Genomic DNA, 20197 nt, shown 5'->3' with positions numbered 1-20197 from the left:
GACTAACTACTACTAGTGAGGCCTGATATATAATCAATGGCAGTGACTCTATTCTTGGACATAACTGCAAGATTTCTATATTGAGTTTGTGCTTTAACAATTTAAAGCATTTATTAACTGTAAAAGATTGAGTAAAACAAGAAACAGCTGATCATTCTGCATGTGATGGGAGCTCCATAAATGCCTCATATATTCACTTTACATATGAAAGGGCATGGCACAAAGAGTGCTGTGTTCAGGAATAATTGTGGGTGCAAAACATGTCAGCAGTTAATCCACCATTGTGTCCCTGGCTGCTCTTCCTACAATAGAACTCAGTATCAGAAATAAATATTGACAAACTGTTTAATAAGTATAAAATAATAACCATGTGCAAAACATAGAGTGGCTAGTATAGGTTTGCAGAAAATGTTAATGAGGAAGTGATAAAGGATATCAAATGAAGGGTCAGTAAAGAAGAACGTCTTTTTTATTAGATTGTAAGCGCCATGGGCAGGGCCCTTCTAACTATCTTGTCTTGAAGTGTACTGTCATCCTATATATTGTAAAGCGCTGCCAAACTGTTGGCCCTATATAAAATCCCAAACAATAGTAATAAAAGCAATAACATAAAAATAGTGCAGCGCTGAAAATAATGACAAAATGACAAAAAAGTAGTCCACTAAAAGTCTATGTCATATAAACGTATCCAGTGTCAGATGTGGATTCAGAATAGGTGATCCGTGTGGGAATGGCTGGAAAACGCACTCACCAGAAGTAAGACACATAAACGCAGTGTGTATATAAAGCTCATGGATCTTCAATCCAGAGGGAAGTAAAGCTGATCCGGTTACAGGAATGGTGGATCCCTCCTCCGCAGATGCAGCAACAGATCTTCCTTAACACGATTAGATGCAGAATTCCATGGTTCCATACCTCTGAAGATGTGCGTGCGCACGTAACGCGTAAGGAGGAGCCTGGACGTCGAGACGCTACGCCGCCGGTGCCACGTGGAGGCCCGGCGGCCACTATTCAAAGTACCAGGGTTAGTTGTCTTGCTGACACATCTGTATGATACCTGCCTGCTTTGAATTGGATATCATTATTGTGAATAAAGCTGCCTTTTATTACCTACTTCACTATGGGTGTCCTTCCCTAAAACTCCCTTGAGGAGCTTTTGCTTGCAGAACCTTGGTCTTGGAATTCTACATCTAATCGTGTTAAGGAAGATCTGTTGCTGCATCTGCGGAGGAGGGATCCACCATTCCTGTAACCGGATCAGCTTTACTTCCCTCTGGATTGAAGATCCATGAGCTTTATATACACACTGCGTTTATGTGTCTTACTTCTGGTGAGTGCGTTTTCCAGCCATTCCCACACGGATCACCTATTCTGAATCCACATCTGACACTGGATACGTTTATATGACATAGACTTTTAGTGGACTACTTTTTTGTCATTTTGTCATTATTTTCAGCGCTGCACTATTTTTATGTTATTGCTTTTAAGTGTTATTGGTTGCTTAGAGTGCCTAGCCGCTTTCAGGATTAGCGCTCACTGCTGTTTCTTCTTATTAATAGTAATAAAAGATTTGAGATTTATTGGATACTATTAAAGGGGAACTATCATTTTTTGTAATCTTTCTTGCACACATTTGTCATGCGTAGGATAGCCCACTGAAATTAATGGACTGCCCTATGCGTGTGGCGAAAATATCATACACAAACGCTCAAAAACAAGGCATGATTTTGAAAGTGTTGTCAAAACCCTATAAATGCTGCCGAAAGCCTAAGTCCAGCCAAACCTTTTATCAGATTTATACAGAGGAGGGAAGAGTTAAAATTGTTTCCCAAATTTTATAGATGTTTGTGACCCTCAATGGAGAAATTTCACCGCACTTCCTGTCCATGTGACACCTACCCAAGAAATGGGGGTGTGACTGCCACCAAAACAGGAAATCACAGAAAGCAAAAATAACATTTTCAGACATTGTGACCTTTCCAAATCATTTTAAAGCTGAACTCCAGGCAGATATAAAAGACACAATTCATCACAGCTCCATAATCCTGATTATTATTATAATACAGGATTTATATAGCGCCAACAGTTTGCTCAGCACTTTACAATATAACGGGAGACAATACAGAACAATACAGTTCAACACAAGAGGGATAGGAGGGCCTGATCCTTGGATGATGTGATTCCTCAAAATGCATTGAGGCTTGGCCGTTGTCGTCACTTTCAGTTTCTGTCTATGTCACTTCCGGTGAACAAGTTCAGGTTTGTGGAATGCATGCCGGCTCAGGGATTGCGAGTGCTAGCGACGGTGCATGGAGTTTGATCCTACCCTTCGCTTTGTGCTAGTACCGATTAGGCACAACAAAATGTGAGTGCAATTAGTTTTACTGACTTTCCTTTTTTAATCAATCATACTGCACTATAGAAGCTTTGTCTCAACGAGTATATGTGTACCATTCCCATCTACAAGAGATTGCGCATTACAAGAAAGTGATGTTACCTGCCCCATTTCCATTTCCTCTCCTTGCTGATGGTCTCAATTGAGAGGTGTGATAGGCTCACTGATTATAAAGATCTGGTAAGTTAATAATCTCACCACACGTGATGGATCACTAGTCATTGGATCATGCTTTGCTGGGTTTTTTGCCTTCCTCTGGATCAACTGTGGGTATAGGATTATAACTTTTTTTTTTTTAATGGTTGAACTAGATGGGCTTTTGTCTTTTTTCAGCCAGACTAACTATGTAACTATGGTCTTTGGAATGAACATTCACCATCGGGTTCTGTGAACACAGTGCATGGGTTCTCTGCATATTTGTTGCATGGACACTTTATGAGTATTGAAATTAGATACCATATATTTGTATGGACATTTTATGAACTACATATTATGTATTAATCATTCTGCACACATTTTGTTGGGATTTCACTTATTTAGTAGGTTATTGATATCATTTATTTTAGGAGTAGCGTCTACTTTTAATTATTTTTGGTTTTATATAAAGTAGAATTTTAGCTTCACCCTAACCGGTCTAAAAACTGTCCCCTCTCCCCTCCTAACACCTGTGCTAACTAACCTGTGCAAAAAAAGGTGTATATTTACCTATTTTTGGGCCGCTCTGGTCTGATCACATGATCCCCTGTGTTAGCCAATAGTGGCTGCAGGGGGGAGAAGAGAGCACCAACAATGGCTGGAGTGGTGAAGTCATCCATAGGCTACAATAGCCCATTTATTGTCAGCACTACCTCCTCTCTCCAAATATATGCATATGTGTCTTTGTGTTGGGATTGTTAGTATGGGACCTGGGGCTCCCAGTGAGACCCCGATCTCTGTACTGCACAGCGCACTCCCAGCACAAAGACACATAAGCCTAGTCTAGTGGAGGAGATCACACGGCCAGCTCAAAGCAGGCTGAAAATAGTTGAAGCGGAGCTCCACCCAAAAGGGGAAGTTCCGCTTTAGGACTGCTCCCCATTAAGGATTGGCACCTTTGGGGGGCGGGGGTACCCAAATTTGACAGGTACCCACTCCCATTTTCGGTCCGATCACCTAGGCGATCGGAAACAGAAGGAGTCCTCCCTCCCTTCCTGTAGTCTTTTGGGACACGTGACAGGTCCCAGAAGACTACAGGACCATTCATGAAGCGCAGAGCTACTCATGCGCAGTGGGCACCAGGCTGTGAAGCCGCAAGCTATCACAGCCGGGTACCCACACTGAAGATGCCGGCCTCCTGTAATCCATGAGGGCTGGTGAAATGGGCTGCGGGAGACACACCACGGGACTGAGGGACAGGTGAGTGGCTGTTTTTTAAAAGTCAGCAGCTACAGTTTTTGTAGCTGCTGACCTTTATTTTTTGACAGGTGAGTGGAACTCCGCTTTAAGTATATACATCTTTTTTTTACACAGGTTAGTCAGCATAGGTGTTAAGAGGGGGTGGGGACAGCTTTAAGCTTAGTTAGGGTTAAAGCAGAATTTCACACTAAAAGGAAAGTTCTGCTTTATGTCCCCCCCCCTCTATCACTTTTTTTGGGTTGATGCAGAAAGTGGGTACCTAGTTGTGGTAGGCACCTGCTCCCACTTCCAGTCAGATCACCTAGGCGGTTCCACTAGAAGTTCAATCCCTCCCCGCAACCTCTTGGGACAGGTCACAGGAGGCTGCAGGACCATCGCACAGTGCAGCGCGGCTCATGCATGCTCAATGGGAAGCCGGCTGTGATGCCGCAAGGAGACACAGCCAGCTTCCCACACTAAACGTGCCAGTGCTGGCGATCGGTGAAGAACCAACCTTGCTGAAGACGGCACTGGAGCCTTGGACAGGTAATGTAAAGTGTCCCTATTTACCTGTGTAGAGCACCAGCATATACACTCTGAAGGAACGGCATGCTCGTGCCTTTCCTTCAGAGCCGTGTGCCATAAAAAGTGACTCCTGTGCGCATACGCAAGGGCAAAGTCATTGGGGCTCAGCCATTTAAACCACCAGAGCCCGCGATCCAGGAAGAAGGACTGAGTGAAGATAGAAGCCCTGCCAGCGGTGAGGGCTTCGTTTTAAGGTAAGCTTCACAAGAAAAAACCAAAACAAAACTCCACATTAACCCCTTTGCGCCGGAACCTCCCAGCCCTTTAAGAGGTTTCAGAAGCCGGGAGGCGGGGTTTTAGGGTCATGTGACTGCTGTGATTCGCTGTCACATGATCGGAAAAGGTCCCGATCGCAAGGGAAGATCAGGACCTTTCTGTGAGTCACGGACATATGTGCTGGGATGCTCTCTCTGTATGTTCAAATTGTATGCAAATATGCGGCCATCAGCATCAAGGTCCAGACGTCGAGAGGCCGCATATTTGTGTGCGCTCGGCATCTAGGGGTTAAAGAGGATCTTCAGTCGGTTTAAAAAATATACTTCAAATACTGGAGCTGCTGACTTCTAATAAAAGGTCACTTACAGTACCTGTCCAAGGATCCAGTGCCGTATTCACCAAGGCTGGTTCTTCACCAGTCTTCGAGTCGCCGGCACTGGCACGTGCATACTAGCACATTATGCCTTTGTCTTGCAGGGGAAAACTGTTTTCTCCCTAGAGTTTACTACCGCTTTAAGCTGGAATTCCACTTTATGACCCAGTTAAGAGCTGCCAGTATGGGGCAGGAAGGGGTTAATTTTCATGTTCTTCTTTATTATACTGTTGGGAGTCTTCACTGTTCAAGAAGAAATACGATCTAATTACTGTGAAAAAGCAATATGCTGTTTTAAAAGGGTAAAGTGTTGAAGTGCATTGCATGGGGGAGGCCAGCGGACTTTTAGCCCATAGGCTGCCACTGTCTGCAAATAAATACCCAGCATTTCCCCTGGGAAATACTGCAGAAAAAAGTAATCTGACCTCTCAGGATGGTGGAGGGGGAACAGCTGCACAGGGTGAGTCCAGCTGCCACATCAGCTCTCTCCAGATTGCACAACTTAATATTTTCTTCATCCACATAAACGGCAAATTCTGAAGGTTATGTAATGCAGAGCGGCCTCCTCCCTTACAGTCACGAAGTCGATGCTCAGAAGTAACAGGCCGAACGTTACTGCACATTTGGGCTCAACGTAAAAAGTAGTGGTGTGCAGTAACTGTAAATGGCGGCAAATCAGAAATCACATTCTCATGGTCTGCCAACGGATTTCTGGATGGTTACTACAACTGTTTGTACTGTGCTATTCAACCAGGACTCCAACAAGCAGAACTCCAGCCAAAAGCAACACAATATAAAAAAAAAGGAATGGCCTGTTAAAAGATAAAATGACAAACTCAGCTTTCACTGGGATGGGCAGCACAGTGGCTAAATGGTTAGCACTTCCGCCTGGCAGTACTAGGGTCATTGGTTTGAATCCCAACCATGGCATCACCTGCCTGGAGTTTGCATATTCTCCCTGTGCCTGTGTGGGTTTCCTCCCACACTCCAAAGACATGCTGTTAGGTTAATTGGTTCCTGTCTAAATTGGCCCTAGTATGTGTATGAATGTGAGTTAGGGACCTTAGATTGTCTGCCCCTTGAGGGTTAGGGACTGATGTGAATGTACAATATATATGTAAAGCTCTGCATAAATTGTTGGTGCTATATAAGTACCAAAAATAGAAAAATATTCAGCTTCAATTCGGAGATTTCCCCTGCTGTACTTGTTTTCTGCCACTAGATGTCCTCTGTCTGAAGACCAATATCATTCAACCAATTTCCTCTAAACCAGGGTAATCCTGGACTTGTCCCCAGCCCCTGACAAGACAGTGATGACCTCATCTCTCTCACTCTGCTCTCTCCTCCAATCAGCGTGCTTCTTGTCAGCACATGAACTGTTTGGCTTCTTGTGCTGCTTCTTTTTCTCACAGTCCAGCCCTCCTTCAGGACTTGCAAGTGTTTGCATGTATTTAAAATATATTTACAATATATTAATGATTAAAGAGCTGCATGGATTGCCTGGAGTTCAGCTTCAAAAGAAGGCTTTTGCTTTACCAAGAGTACTGGTTTAAATATGCAAGGCAACTTTGCCCATGCAGGGCAGGATAACAGTGTCCCTGGAAAGGGCTTCTCCCGAACCCTAATATAACCTACCTTACCTGTGCTCCCTGGCAGCTCCCCACGCCTTGCAGCAGACACTATGTTGATGACTCAGGGAAGTGTTGCCGCTCCTTCCTCAGGCTCCTTTCACACCTATGCAGTTTACTTTTTGTCCGTTTTGCAGTGCTTTTCGCATTTTTCTTTTTTGTGTTTTTTCTACATGTGTTTTTACCGCGTTTTGCTCAGCTCTTTTTTTCTTTTTTTTTTGTTAAAGTGAAATTTTGTTTTTGCTGGTCAGAATAAAAATGCAAAACGCAAAATGTGGCAAAAACATTGCAAAAACGCACTACCTTGCATTTCAGCAGATTCTCCATTTAACTCTATTGGAGCAAAAATGCAGCTTTTTGCTTTTAAAAAAGTCTCTGAACCTTTCCAAAAATGCAGCAGCTAAAAAAAGCATAGATATGAACATGTTCCAAAGGAAACCATGTTAAATGGACTGTAGTGTGTTTCTGCAAAAAGCACTAAAAAACGCATTGGTGTGAACTAAGCCTCAGTCATGTCACTGCGATAGGGGCTTATAGGTGGCTGCGAGGTTCCAGCACCATCACAGGGTGCAGATCAGATGATCCTCCATACCCAGAAGGAGCAAGGAGCAGTGAGGGATTACAGCCAACGTGGGTATCAGGGGCAGGGGCGGACTGACAACTCATGGGGCCCCCGGGCAATAGGGGATCATGGGGCCCCTGTGTCCTTGCCCAAACTCAGAAAAGCCTATGAAAAAGGTACCAGGGGCATCTCATGGGGCCCCCTACGTTCCCGAATTTCCAAATGGTCAGTCCGTCCCTGATCAGGGGTATGGAGGATGCCCTTTCCCGAGACACTGTCACACAGCAATGTATGGGTAAGGTAACAGCATTATTATTATTATTATTATTATTTATTATTCTTATACAGGATTTATATAGCGCCAACAGTTTGCTCAGCACTTTACAATATAAAGGGAGACAATACAGCAACGATACAGTTCAATACAAGAGGGATAGGAGGGCCCTGCTATTTGGAGCTTACAATCTAAGAGGGAGGGGCTTGTGGTACAAAAAAGGTAGTAACTGTGGGGGATGGACTGGTAGGAGGAGTAGAAGATTCCATTATTAGCTGAGGGCAGGATAGGCTTCCCTAAAGAGATAGGTTTTCAGAGATCACCTAAAAATGAGCAGAGTAGGCGACCGTCTGATCAATTGGGGTAGAGAGTTCCAGAGGATGGGGGAAGCTCTGGAGAAGTCCTGGAGATGAGCGTGGGAGGAGGAGACAAGGGAGCTAGAGAGCAGGAAGTCGTGCGAGGAGTGGAGGGGACGGTTTGGGTGATATTTAGAGACAACATTGGTGATGTGATTTGGGGCAAAGTTTAAAATGGCTTTATAGTTTATTGTTAATGTTTTGAATTTTATCCATTGGGCAATGGGAAGCCAGTGGAGGGATTGGCAGAGAGGGGTGGCAGATACGGAATGGAACAGCATCCCTTTCAATAAAGTATAAGTACAGCTAAAACAGTTTTCTAGTTCTGGATGGCACAGGGTAGGATTAAAACTTTCCTGACTGTTATTGGGGTCTGGAAGTGAGGGGGAATCTCCCTAACAGGGATTCAGGCATAAAGAAAGTAAGAGTGGCATGCTATCCCTTCCCTATTTTATCCAAAACCAAAAAGTTGGAGCTTGAACTCCACTTTACATGTATTTAAAGTGGAACTTCACTCTAAAGGGGAAGTTCCACTTTCTACCCTCCCCCTCCTTTTTGTTTTGACAGGTACCCGCTCCCACCTCTGGTCGGATCAAAGCGGCAGTTCCACTGGAAGTTGTTTCCCCCCCCTGACAGCAACATTCTGGGACATGTCATAGGTCCCAGAAGGCTGTGGGGCCATTTAGAGGAAGCAGTGCAGCTTGCACATGCGCAGTGAGAAGCCGCAAGGAGTCACAGCCAGCTTTCCATAGTAAACATGCCAGTGCCTGGGAGCTGAAGTCCGGTGAAGAACCGGCCCAGTTGAGCACAGCGCTGTATTTCTGGACAGGTAAGTGTCCTTTTATACAAATACTGTAGCTGCTGACTTTTAATTTTTCTCAAGCAGATTGAAGCTCCTTTTTAACTGCTTTTCTTGCAACTGGACAGCAGATATGCAAACCCTGCCTCTAACGCCAACTATGTCCATGCAGAAAACCCCTTTGCACAACTCATACAGAGCAGAATGAAGACAGCTGTGCTTTTGTTCTGGTTCAGGTCTATATATTTATTTTTATCCATTTTTAAAACTCAGCACTGCTGATCTCCTCCATCCTCTTTGCAGCCACTTCCGTTTACATGCAGGAGCTTAGTATCACTGCTCTGAACTGCCGTCCTGATATTGACAAGAGTGGGCCATGCCTTCACATTGTGTATTAACATGGCCACTTGTAGCCTCCACTAGAAACATCTGTAACAGGGTGACTACGCAGGACAGCAAGCCAGTGACTGTTGTCACCCCATAACAACAAGTGTCTAAATATGGAACATCGCCAGGTAATATTTTAATAAAATCTGCAGGTTTAAATGTGTTGGGGATTACTTTTGAAATTACCAAATTAAAGAGTATGTACGTCCTAAACTTTTCTTTAATTCTGAATAGAGAATGGAAGGCTTTTTTTATGTTTTTGTACCATTGGAGAAGATTTCTTTCACTTCCTGTCCTGCAACAGGAAGCAAGTAGAAATCTCCCAAAGTAAAGGGAATGGACAGTTAGACAGTTGACCTGGAAACAAGTGTCCCCATTAGAACATTTCCCCGTACCTCTTGTTCTGGGACAACTTCAACATTTTGGATTTCCCCCCACTTACTGTTTCAGTGACAATGGTTACCAGTACAGAGGGTGAATCCCCCAAGTGGGGATACATATAGCAACAAAAACTGTACAGATAGTCTAACCCTTCCCTACATTATTAAAAAAAAAAAAAAAAAAAAAAAAATGATTACACTTCAAAGCTTATATGAGATTTTAGTGATTAGATTAGCACACATTTAAAAAAATTGATACATATGTTTAGAAAAGTACAAGTATATGTATAAATAAAAAAGTAATAAAAAGCACAAGATTAGCCACCTCGGGTCATTTTTAAATATAATTAAATGACATCCTTCTCTTTACATCTTTGTAGACAATACAATGCTGCTAGTGACAAATAGAATTGCACTACAAAGAGATCTATTCTTCCCAGCTATTGCACTTGGTATAATTCCCAAATTTGCATTCCACGGTGGAAGCGTGAGAACGCAGCAGTGCTTGTCAGGAAAGGAAACAGATGAGGAATCATTCCAGTCTCTCTCCCTCTCTCAGGAACTCTTTGCAGCCGGAGCTACAATTGTGAGGCTCTGTGCTGGGAACCTCCTTTGTCTGGTGGAACAGCCACGGGGTTGGGTCAGAGTCCTAAAAACCAATGAAGGACACACAAGTGGCCCTCTATTGTGCTTCATACTAACAAAGCCAGAAACTCAACATATGAGGGTCATGTACTCTTAGAACTGAGATTTCTGCTTTCTTCTTTTGGATAAAATGGTTTTACAGACTTAGAAAAACAACTTGTGACTGTCATGTGTGCTTTGAGCAATATTGAAAAGGAGGATGTTTTCATATTTCAAATAATTACATCATGTCAACTAAAACTGAAAAAATCTGAAGACGAGAGTGGAGTAGAGCAAAAAACGTGCTCCAGTCCTTCAAATAAATACATTACATAAATAATTCTACGTATATCTGTACATAGCATCCATGTCAGATTCACAGGATTCATTTAGCACTCATTCTCACCAACCCATGGCTATGACTACAGCGATACTAAAGTGTGTGCCGGTGTGCATTTTTGCACAGGGCAGGGGCAGACTGACAACTCATGGGGCCCCTGGGCAATAGGGGATCATGGGGCCCCTGTGTCCTTGCCCAAACTCAAAAAAAAACTATGAAAAAGGTACCAGGGGCATCTCTGGGGCCCCCTACTGACCCCGGGCCCTCGCCCGAGTTTCCAAATGGTCAGTCCGCCCCTGGCACAGGGTAGCATATTGCAACGTACTGTAGTATATCACAATGATCTGCAGCACATAGAACTGCATAGAAAAAAGAAAGGAAAAAAGAAGAATTGACAATATTATTATTATTATTATTAAATTACAGGATTTATATAGCGCCAACAGTTTGCTCAGCGCTTTACAATATAAGGGAGACAGTACAATTACAATACATTTCAGTACAGAAGGAATAGGAGGGCCCGGCTCATGGAGCTTACAATCTAAAGCAAGGGGGAGGTGATTCAAAAGGTGATAACTGCGGGGGATGATCTGGCAGAGGTGATGCAAGTACAGTTCTTAGGTGGAGGTGGGGTAGGCTTCCCTGAAGAAGTGAGTTTTCAAAGATAGACTAAAGGCAGACAGGGTGGGGGCTGACCGGACATGCTGTGGTAGGGAGTTCCAGAGGATGGGAGAGGCTCTGGAGAAGTCCTGGAGGCGAGCGTAGGAGGAGGTGATGAGGGAGCTAGAGAGGAGGATATCATGGGAGGAGTGGAGTGGGCGATTAGGGCGGTATCTGTGGATGAGGTTGGTGATGTAGCTAGGGGCAGTGTTGTGGATGGCTTTGTAAGTTGTGGTTAGTATTTTGAATTTTAATCGTTGGGTTAGTGGAAGCCAGTGGAGGGATTGGCAGAGAGGGGCAGCAGTCATTGATCGGTTGGTAAGGTGTATGAGTCTAGCAGCAGCATTCAAAATAGACAATACAAAATCAATGCATTTCTGAGGGTTGTAAAAGTCCCCCTTGTGTTGGCTTTTCCCTGTTGACTTAAAGGAGTAGTATGGGAATACAAAAAAAACAACAAACATTCATACTCACCTCAATCACACCGATGCTGCAGCTGTACCCGTTCAGCTCTAAGCTCAAGAACTGAGTTCTCGGTCAGCTTGGAACGGAGATCAGTGACTGTCAGTCACCTCTCTCGGCTCTACCCTCCAGCACTCACTGGAGCGCTGGCTGGAGAGGGGTGGGTGCCGCTGGATTCAGCTCTCAGTCATGCACTGGGAAGCAGAGCCAGCTGTCAGACAGCTGGGTGGATCCCAAAAATATGGAGGGGATCTTTCCACAGTCTGGAGAGGCTCTGTGATGCCAGCTGACAGACGGCTTTCTGTGACTCAGAAGAGATGTATGGCCTAAAAACTTTGGCCAAACTTTTTTTTCAAAATAAAACACCATTCTAGACTTTAAATATGTGGGGTGGCACCACTGCCACTGTCACACCTACATATGTATGGGAAGACTACCAAAGGGACTTGTAATGAAGAAGTATGAAGGGTGCCATTGCTGACTTCTCCTTCTGAAAATACTAGTTCCCTGGCTGTCATGCTGATCCAATGGCTTCATTATGGGCAATTCAGACCTATGTTTTGCAGTAATGCTTGGTAATGCATAACCCACAGCGTTGTGGTGCCTTCCATTTAGAATATCCCCCTAATGTACAACTACAATATAGGACAGTTCTGAGGGCCAAATTTCCTCTGATTCTTCCGAATTGCATTTTTGTTCCAGATCAGCATCTTAAAATGCTGAAACTAGAAGCAGTCAGTCATATAGCATCTTTCTATCATTGCAGGTTTCCTTTAACACCTTTTATTTCATCCTGCTGCCTACACGTCATTTCTGCATAGAAGATGAGGACTGGATCACGTGGACAGGAAAAGACGGGTGTTGAGCAGCATTTCCGGATAGTAGATTGCATTTCCTAAACCACAAACCTGTCTGAATGACTGCAGGTTGCTTTCAGCCTCTTCCCTCTGAATCATTTCATCTTGCAGCCTGAAATTGGCAAAAAGTATGTCTGTTAGTTCTTCCTATACCAATGAGCTGAGCACATATAAAAGCAGATAAATTAACATAACTCCATAAAGACATAATGAGCCCTATCAGAGGAAGAGAGAGCTGGACTGTTACTGTTACCCATAGCCACCAACCATAGTCCAGATTTCAATGACATGTACTGTGTGGAAGGAATGGATTGCTATGGAGGAGGACAGACTTTAGCAGGGGCATAAAAAATAAAGCAGTTTAGAGCTCCCCCTAGAGGACAGAGTTGGAACTGTGCAATTACATCATACAAGGTCTGATGTAAGCTGCAGACACAGTATAAAAGATGACTATTTCATCCAGTAATTTATATATTAAAAAGCAAATTCATTAATATTTTCTTGTAATACAACATGGACATGCCGGTCTCAGTGCAGCCACCCACCATGGCTCCATATCAGGGGTGGACTGACAACTCATGGGGCCCCCGGGCAATAGGGGATCATGGGGCCCCTGTGTCCTTGCCCAAACTCAAAAAAGCCTATGAAAAAGGTACCAGGGGCATCTCATGGGGCCACCTACTAACCCCGGGCCCTCGGGCAATGCCCGAGTTTCCAAATGGTCAGTCCGCCCCTGCTCCATATGTGTCAGCAGAGGCAGCCACCTCAGTTGGCCCCATGGGAAGCACAACTTGCTTACTGTATACAGACTTCTCAGCGGGTATTAGACTGAAAAAGAAGGGTGTCAGTGCAAGCCAGTCAAGCTCTTCTGCATTTCATGGTGTTCTCAGTCCAACACTGAGCGTCTGCTGACACGAAGAGAGATCACAGTGATGAGCTCATCAGTGTGGGCATGCCCCTTCATTGACCCAATCAATAGAAAGAGGAGAGGCCAGCAACCAAACTTTACTGCTTGACTGCAATGGAGAAATCTAAGGTCATCATGCTGGCTATATTATCTAGAAGGAGTCCCTGGACCACAAAACTGATTGATTTAGACCTCATTCACATAAGTGTTCACATGTGTGAGGGTCAGACAGTATGCGCTCATGGCCATGCACCCCTACCTGCACAGCTGTCAGATTGGGAGCATTGTCTGTGTGTGTCTGTGCAATTGCTGCGTCCAAATTGGCATAATAGAGATTGCATGCACAGGGATGCATGGAACATGGCTCACGCATGAGTGAATACTGTAGTATACCCATCTGAAAGAGGCCTTACAAATCCTTTAAGCAGACGAGACAGTCATATATATTTGTTTTAGATGTTTATTTAGTCATTTTCCTGGATTTTAACTTTGGTCAGCTATAGCTGAAAAGTTGCTGAAAATATACACTAGAAATATAGTGGCTATGAATACTCAAATATCTACATATTCTTAACAGTTACAAAACTAGGTCCTCTGACCTCTGTAGCTCCAGGCACATTGGAGCAGTTCATCCTCAAATCGCAGAACCACTGAAGTCATTTACCCTGTTCTCCCCTCCCAAAATTCCTGCTCTGTGCTTACATTAGAAGTGGAGGGCTACCAAGTCACTGCTGAGAGGTGAAAGCAGTTTGAACTGAGCTGCTGATTGGATGAGTTGGGAGAGGCAGGGTGATGGTGTCATATTCTCTACCTCATCCAATCAGAGACAGCCTTGTATTAATTAAAAAGAATGCAAAGGCGTCTTGTGGATGGTGGCATTGCTGAGCGAGCAACTCCTTTATTTTACCATGCAGAACGGCTTGCAGAGCACTGGACTCAGAAAATCATGGTGGTCACAGTAGCAGCAATGACTACTACAGAGATTTGCAAATTCCACAGGGATCACTCAGGTATGGGATATGCATACTTATTTTGGTTCAAGCTGGACCACTGTAACTATGTAATAAAAATCATACCTAAACTTCAGAATTAGGGCTCGTTCACATGAGTGGCCATGGGGTGGTAAAAGCAGGCAACCCATTCAAATAAATGGGGTCACATGACAACCACCCTTCAACCATGTGCAATCCACGTGGTGTTTTGGCATTTTCAGGGTTAAAATAGGCGATGAGGAAGCAACATATCGAGGAAGATTTACTAAAACTGGTGCACATAGAATCTGGAGCAACTGTGCGTAGTAACCAATCGGCTTCTAGGATTTATTTTCAAAGCTTAATTGAACAACCTGTTGGAAGCTGATTGGTTACTATGCACAGATGTACCAGATTCTGTGTGCACCAGTTTTAGTAAATCTCCCCTACTGCCTTCTCACAGCCTGTCAAATGCCTTCTGAAAAGCGACCCACTGCACATCTGAACCTGCCCTTAATGAATACCTAGATGCATTACTTTGGTGTCTTTTATATCCGCCTGGAGTTCAGCTTTAATTCACCGTACACAGAACTGCAGAAGCCATACTGGAACGCCAGAAAGTCTGATATCACTGCAGTAAACTGAACAACATGACTTACGTCTTCTAAACTGCACCATAAATAAATCATTTAACGTTAATAAATACTTCTTAAAATGAATCAAAATATAAAAGTTTTTTTATTCAAATATTTGTAAATATGTATAATTACAATAGATCAAATGTTAAAAGAAAAAAAGTGATGTATCCCTCTAAAAGAATAAAAAATGAGTGCCAGGTGCAATACATTTAGGCGCACTCACTACCTCATCCCTGGCCTTTGTCCAGTCCTGACATAATATTAGTATAGATCACTTCCTCAAGAGTTTTCCGACTCCCAGCGCCTGTGCGAAAGCCACATCGCCATTTGAATGGACTGCCACACCCATCCAGACACAGAGAGAGATACCAGACAGTCCGGTAGCCAAAATCCTGTCGGTGGTATGACCAGCACCTCTGGCTGCCCTCTCCGTCTCTCTTCCAATCCCTGTCCTGATATTATCTTGCATGGCTGGACTTTTTCATCTTTTTTTGCTGGACCAGCAATCTAAACACTGGTGGATAAGCTGTCCCTATGTTCCGAGCCAAAAAAAAATTAACCCTAATGATCTCCAGTAGGCTGACCTACATATTTTAATAGCTTTTTGGCAAGGAAATGGCTCTTCTTTTTTTGAATTAGAGTGAAGATGTGAAACCAAAGATTTATTTTTTGGGTTCACTTCTCTATAGTGGATACAGAAGTTTCAACATCACTATAGAATCCAAAACTTTTGCATAACAGGAAACAATGTATCGTTTTTTTTTCTAAATATACAGCAGGAAATTTATAAACTAATCAAGCTGCAAGCTAGAAGAACTTGCATGGAACCTAGAACCTTGGGAGTGTCGCTGTAGATAACTCAGTGCTGATAAACACATTTAATAAACATCAGAGTGTTTGGCACCAGTACAGAACTTTTGGGACGATAATTAATTATTGAGGGTTGGAAACTCAATTTTTCAAACCTTGATAAAGACTAAAAGCTCGTCCATTGGTACCTTATCCTTCAATAGAAATATGTGACTGGGCAGAAGGTTTCATTACAGAACAAAGAATCTCTTTGTTATAAGAATGTACCAAATCGAACCTCTTGTTGGCTGCAATCGATTACTATACCCCTTTGGTCTTAGGGTCATCACATGTGCTACAATCTAACCATAAATCAACTTTAGATTTACCAAAACTAAGTCATATAAGCACCTACCTAATTAAACAATCTGTATCTAATCAGGCAGGCCTTTGTACTACATATTTTTCAGTAGATCTAAAGAAGATTGTACAACCAGATTGTAACATGTGTGATGATTCTTAAGGTGACTATACAATCTAAAGTACAATTTAATTTAGACTTACAATCAGCTTTTGTACTGCAAGGGCCTGCCTGATTGGATTCTCATTGAATGGATTGTTCACATGTCCTCCTATTACATCAATTATTGTACAATCAGATTATATTGTGTATGGCAAACTCTAGAGGTCTTTGAAATCTGACCAAATTTAGCAGCATAAGTTAATTTGGCTATAACGTTAAAATTATTTTTTTAAGCAGTAGGATCTGCAAATTAAAAATGTGTGCACTTCTAGTTCTCTACCATATTCATGAATTGGTTAAAGGGGCAATCCACCCACATAGGATATATCAGTTTTGGGTAAATAATTGCCTACATAGAAGTGTGGTCAATAAGGGATTCTCCCATCTAAAGCAACCCCTGATCGGGACTATGGAATTTTCTCTGAGGAACCAGTGATGATTCCCCCATCCAAAGTAACCCCTAATTTACTTTGGTTCCCCCCCTCCAAAGAACTACTTATGACTCCTCTATCTGAGGAATCCCCAATCTGGACTCTGGATCCCCTTCTTTAAGAAACCAATAGATGATTTCTCCATCTGGGGAACCTCTGATCTGGTCTCTGAAACTGCCCTCAAAGGAACCAGTAGATGATTTTCCCCTCTGGAGAAACCCCCATCTGGGTTCTGGATCCCCCTAAAGAACCAGTTGATGATTCCTCCTCTAAGCAACCAGTACATGATTCTCCTTTTGAGGAACCCTGATCTGGACTGTGGAAAAGGCCTTTGAGGAATCTATGATCTAGACACTGGACTCTTAGTAACCCCCAATGTAGACTATGAACCCCCCCTTGTGAGGAACCCCCAATGTAGACTACAAACTCCCCCCTCTGATGAGCCAGTAGATGATGCCCCCCTCTGAGCAACCAGTAGCTTATTCAACTGATCACCCTCCACCCATAAATGATACACTGCATTAGGGTGGATTATCCCAACTTAATTTCTCCTTTGAAGAATCCTGATATGGACTCCGGACCCTACCTCTAAAGGACCTCCTGAACTCCTAATCTAGATTCTGGACCTTCCCTCCAGTAGAAGAACCCCCTCCGCCTTCTCCTGAGCAACCAATAGCTGTTTCAGCCCACCAACCTCCACCCATAAATGAAACACTGCATTATGGTGGATTGGAACCTTTAAGGACCCTGATCTAGACTCTGGACCCCACCAGGGGCGGACTGACAACTCATGGGGCCCCTGGGCAATAGGGGATCATGGGGCCCCTGTGTCCTTGCCCAAACTCAATAAAGCCTATGAAAAAGGTACCAGGGGCATCTCATGGGGCCCCCTACTGAACCCGGGCCCTCGGGCAGTGCCCGAGTTTCCAAATGGTCAGTCCGCCCCTGGACCCCACCCATGAGGAACCTAGACTATGGACCCCCCCCCCAGTAGGTGATTCCCCTCTCTAAGCAACCAGTACATGCCTCAGCCCACCAATCCTCCACCCATAAATGAAACACTGCATTATGGTGGATTGTTCCCCCTTTTAGGACCCTGATCTAGACTCTGGACCCCACCCATGAGGAACCTAGGCTATGGACCCCCCAGTAGGTGATCCCCCCTCTAAGCAACCAGTACATGCCTCAGCCCACCAACCCTCCACCCATAAATTAAACACTACATTAGGGTGGATTGCCCCGCTCCATTTCAGAACCCCAAGACTTACTTTTCTCTGAGTCTCTGGAGGTCATCGGCCAGGTTGTCCCTGTCCACTTCCACCCTGGCTTTCTCGTTGGTGAGGAGGTCCACCTGCCTGCGAAGGTCCCTCATCTCATCTTCGTACAGATCCCCCACCCTGGAGGTTCCTTTGCCCTTCAGCTGCTCCAGCTCAGCCAGCAAGATCTTGTTCTGCTGCTCCAGGAAGCGGACCTTGTCTATGAAGTTGGCGAACCTGTCATTGAGCTCCTGCATCTCAGCCTTCTCGTTGGTCCGGTTGGCTTTGTACTCGAGGTTGATGGCATCTGCCAGGGAGAAGTCCACGGTGTCCTGGAGCCGGGCTGGGGGAAGGCTGCTCCTCAACCTGACCGAGGAGGACTTGTAGACGGCCGGGGAAGAGGAGGTGAAGACCACCCTGCTGCTGGACAGACCACCGCCGCCACCACCGCCGGAGCGCAGGGCGCTGCCCAGGGAGTACCTGTTGCTGGAGGTGGCATAGCGGCTGCCGGAGGAGCTGGACCTGGGGTTCCCCCCGAAGATCCTCTTGTAGGATGAAGACGAGACGGACATCTTGATGAGCGAAGCTATAGGAGATCCCACCAGGCAGCACTGAGAGCAGGAGAGAGAAGAGGCGACCAGGGCGGCTTATATACCCGGCGAGATAACGGGACGGAGCGCTGCTCCAGGCGACCAATCCTGGCACTGACAGCGGAGGACCAGCACTCATTCACAGCCAATAGGAACGCGCAGGGCCTGACCGCACCCCGCAGCATCTAAATTGCATTTTTGGCAGCAAAAAAAAAAAAGTTTCTGCACCTTTACATTTTCTGGTTAGTTTTGCACTCAGAAACTTCCAGGGCTCAATACATGGCCGAAGTCTAATGAGATCTGGAGTCTGGAGTCAGGGAGACTTTGTAGAGGAGACCAGCCCATGACATCCTGCTCACATGGAATGTTACTGATTATCATCAAATATCAATTATGATCAGATCTATCAAGCATGAAAAATGGCACACACTGTCATTGATCGATTTCAATTAAAACCAGTCTCATTGGAAGTATTCTGATCAGTCCGGATGGGAGAACCAAATGCAGAAAAGAAGATGATTCGCTACGACCAAGCAATTGTACAACATTATTATTATTATTACACAGGATTTATATAGCTCCATCAGTTTGTTCAGCGCTTTACAATATAAAGGGAGACAATACAGTTCAATACAAAACAGGATGGCCTGAGTGGAGGACTGACCATTCAAGCACTGCCCGAGGGCCCGGGGTCAGTAGGTGGGCCCCATGAGCTGCCCCTGTTACCTTTTATAGGCTTTTTTAGGTATGGTTTGAGTGTGAGTGAGGACACAAGGGCCCCATGATCCCCTATTGCCCGGGGGCCCCATGGGTTGTCAGTCCACCCCTGGACGGCCCTGCTCCTTGGAGCTTGCAATCTAAGAGGGAGGGGCTGGTGGTACAAAAGGTAATAACTGTGGGGGATGGACTGGTAAGAGGAATAGAGATTCCGTTATTAGCTGAAGGCAGGATAGGCTTCCCTGATGAGATAGGTTTTCAGAGATCGCCTACAAGTCTGATAGTTTGGGGTAGAGAGTCCCAGAGGATGGGTGAGGCTCTGGAGAAGTCCTGGAGACAAGAATGGGAGGAGGAGACAAGGGCGCTAGAGAGCAGGAGGTCATGGGAGGAGTGGAGAGGACGGTTTGGATGATATTTGGAGACAAGATTGATGTAATTTGGGGCAGAGTTATAAATGGCTTTATATGTTATTGTTAATGTTTAGAATTTTATCCGTTGGGCAATGGGAAGCCAGTGGAGGGACTGGCAGAGAGGGATGGCAGACATGGAACAGTTGGTAAGGTGGATGAGTCTGGCAGCAGCATTCATGATAGACTGAAGAAGAGATAGTCTGCGATGAGGTCGGCCAATGAGGAGGGAGCAGGGGCGGACTGACCATTTGGAAACTCGGGCAGTGCCCGAGGGCCCGGGGTCAGTAGGGGGCCCCATGAGATGCCCCTGGTACCTTTTTCATAGGCTTTTTTGAGTTTGGGCAAGGACACAGGGGCCCCATGATCCCCTATTGCCCAGGGGCCCCATGAGTTGTCAGTCCGCCCCTGTGAGGGAGTAACAATAGTCAAGGCGAGAGATAACCAGGGAGTGAAGAAGTTGCTTAGTGGTTTCAGAGGTTAGGAATGGGCGTATCTTGGAGATGTTGTGGAGGTGAAGTCTACAAGATTTGGACAGTGATTGGATATGGGGCTGAAAGGACAGATGGGAGTGTATATTGAATCGATTGGGAATACGTTGGTATATAAAAATCGTTCTGTGTATGCCCACCGTTATCTTCTTATGGTGGCCATACATGGGGCTATAGCAAAATCGGTTCAGACCAACTGACAGCA

At 44.7% G+C, this 20197-nt stretch overlaps 1 protein-coding gene across 1 annotated transcript in view; it reads right to left on the bottom strand.

Moving 5' to 3' along the window:
* VIM (vimentin) overlaps positions 1–18420 on the bottom strand; it is a 31000-nt gene extending 12580 nt beyond the window's left edge. The window contains exons 1-2 of the mRNA XM_089693706.1: positions 17800–18420; positions 12324–12384 (exon numbers count right to left, since the gene is read on the bottom strand). Coding sequence (XP_089549832.1) covers positions 12324–12384; positions 17800–18359 — 621 coding nt within the window. The 5' untranslated portion in view covers positions 18360–18420. The remainder of the gene's footprint in view (positions 1–12323; positions 12385–17799) is intronic.
* Between the last annotated feature and the right edge of the window lie 1777 nt (positions 18421–20197).

This window comes from Staurois parvus, unplaced genomic scaffold (assembly GCF_062004578.1).
Source record: "Staurois parvus isolate SC_StPar_1 unplaced genomic scaffold, SC_StPar_1.0 ptg000636l, whole genome shotgun sequence".
NCBI lineage: Eukaryota > Metazoa > Chordata > Amphibia > Anura > Ranidae > Staurois > Staurois parvus.
This window is presented reverse-complemented; position numbering and strand designations above follow the sequence as displayed.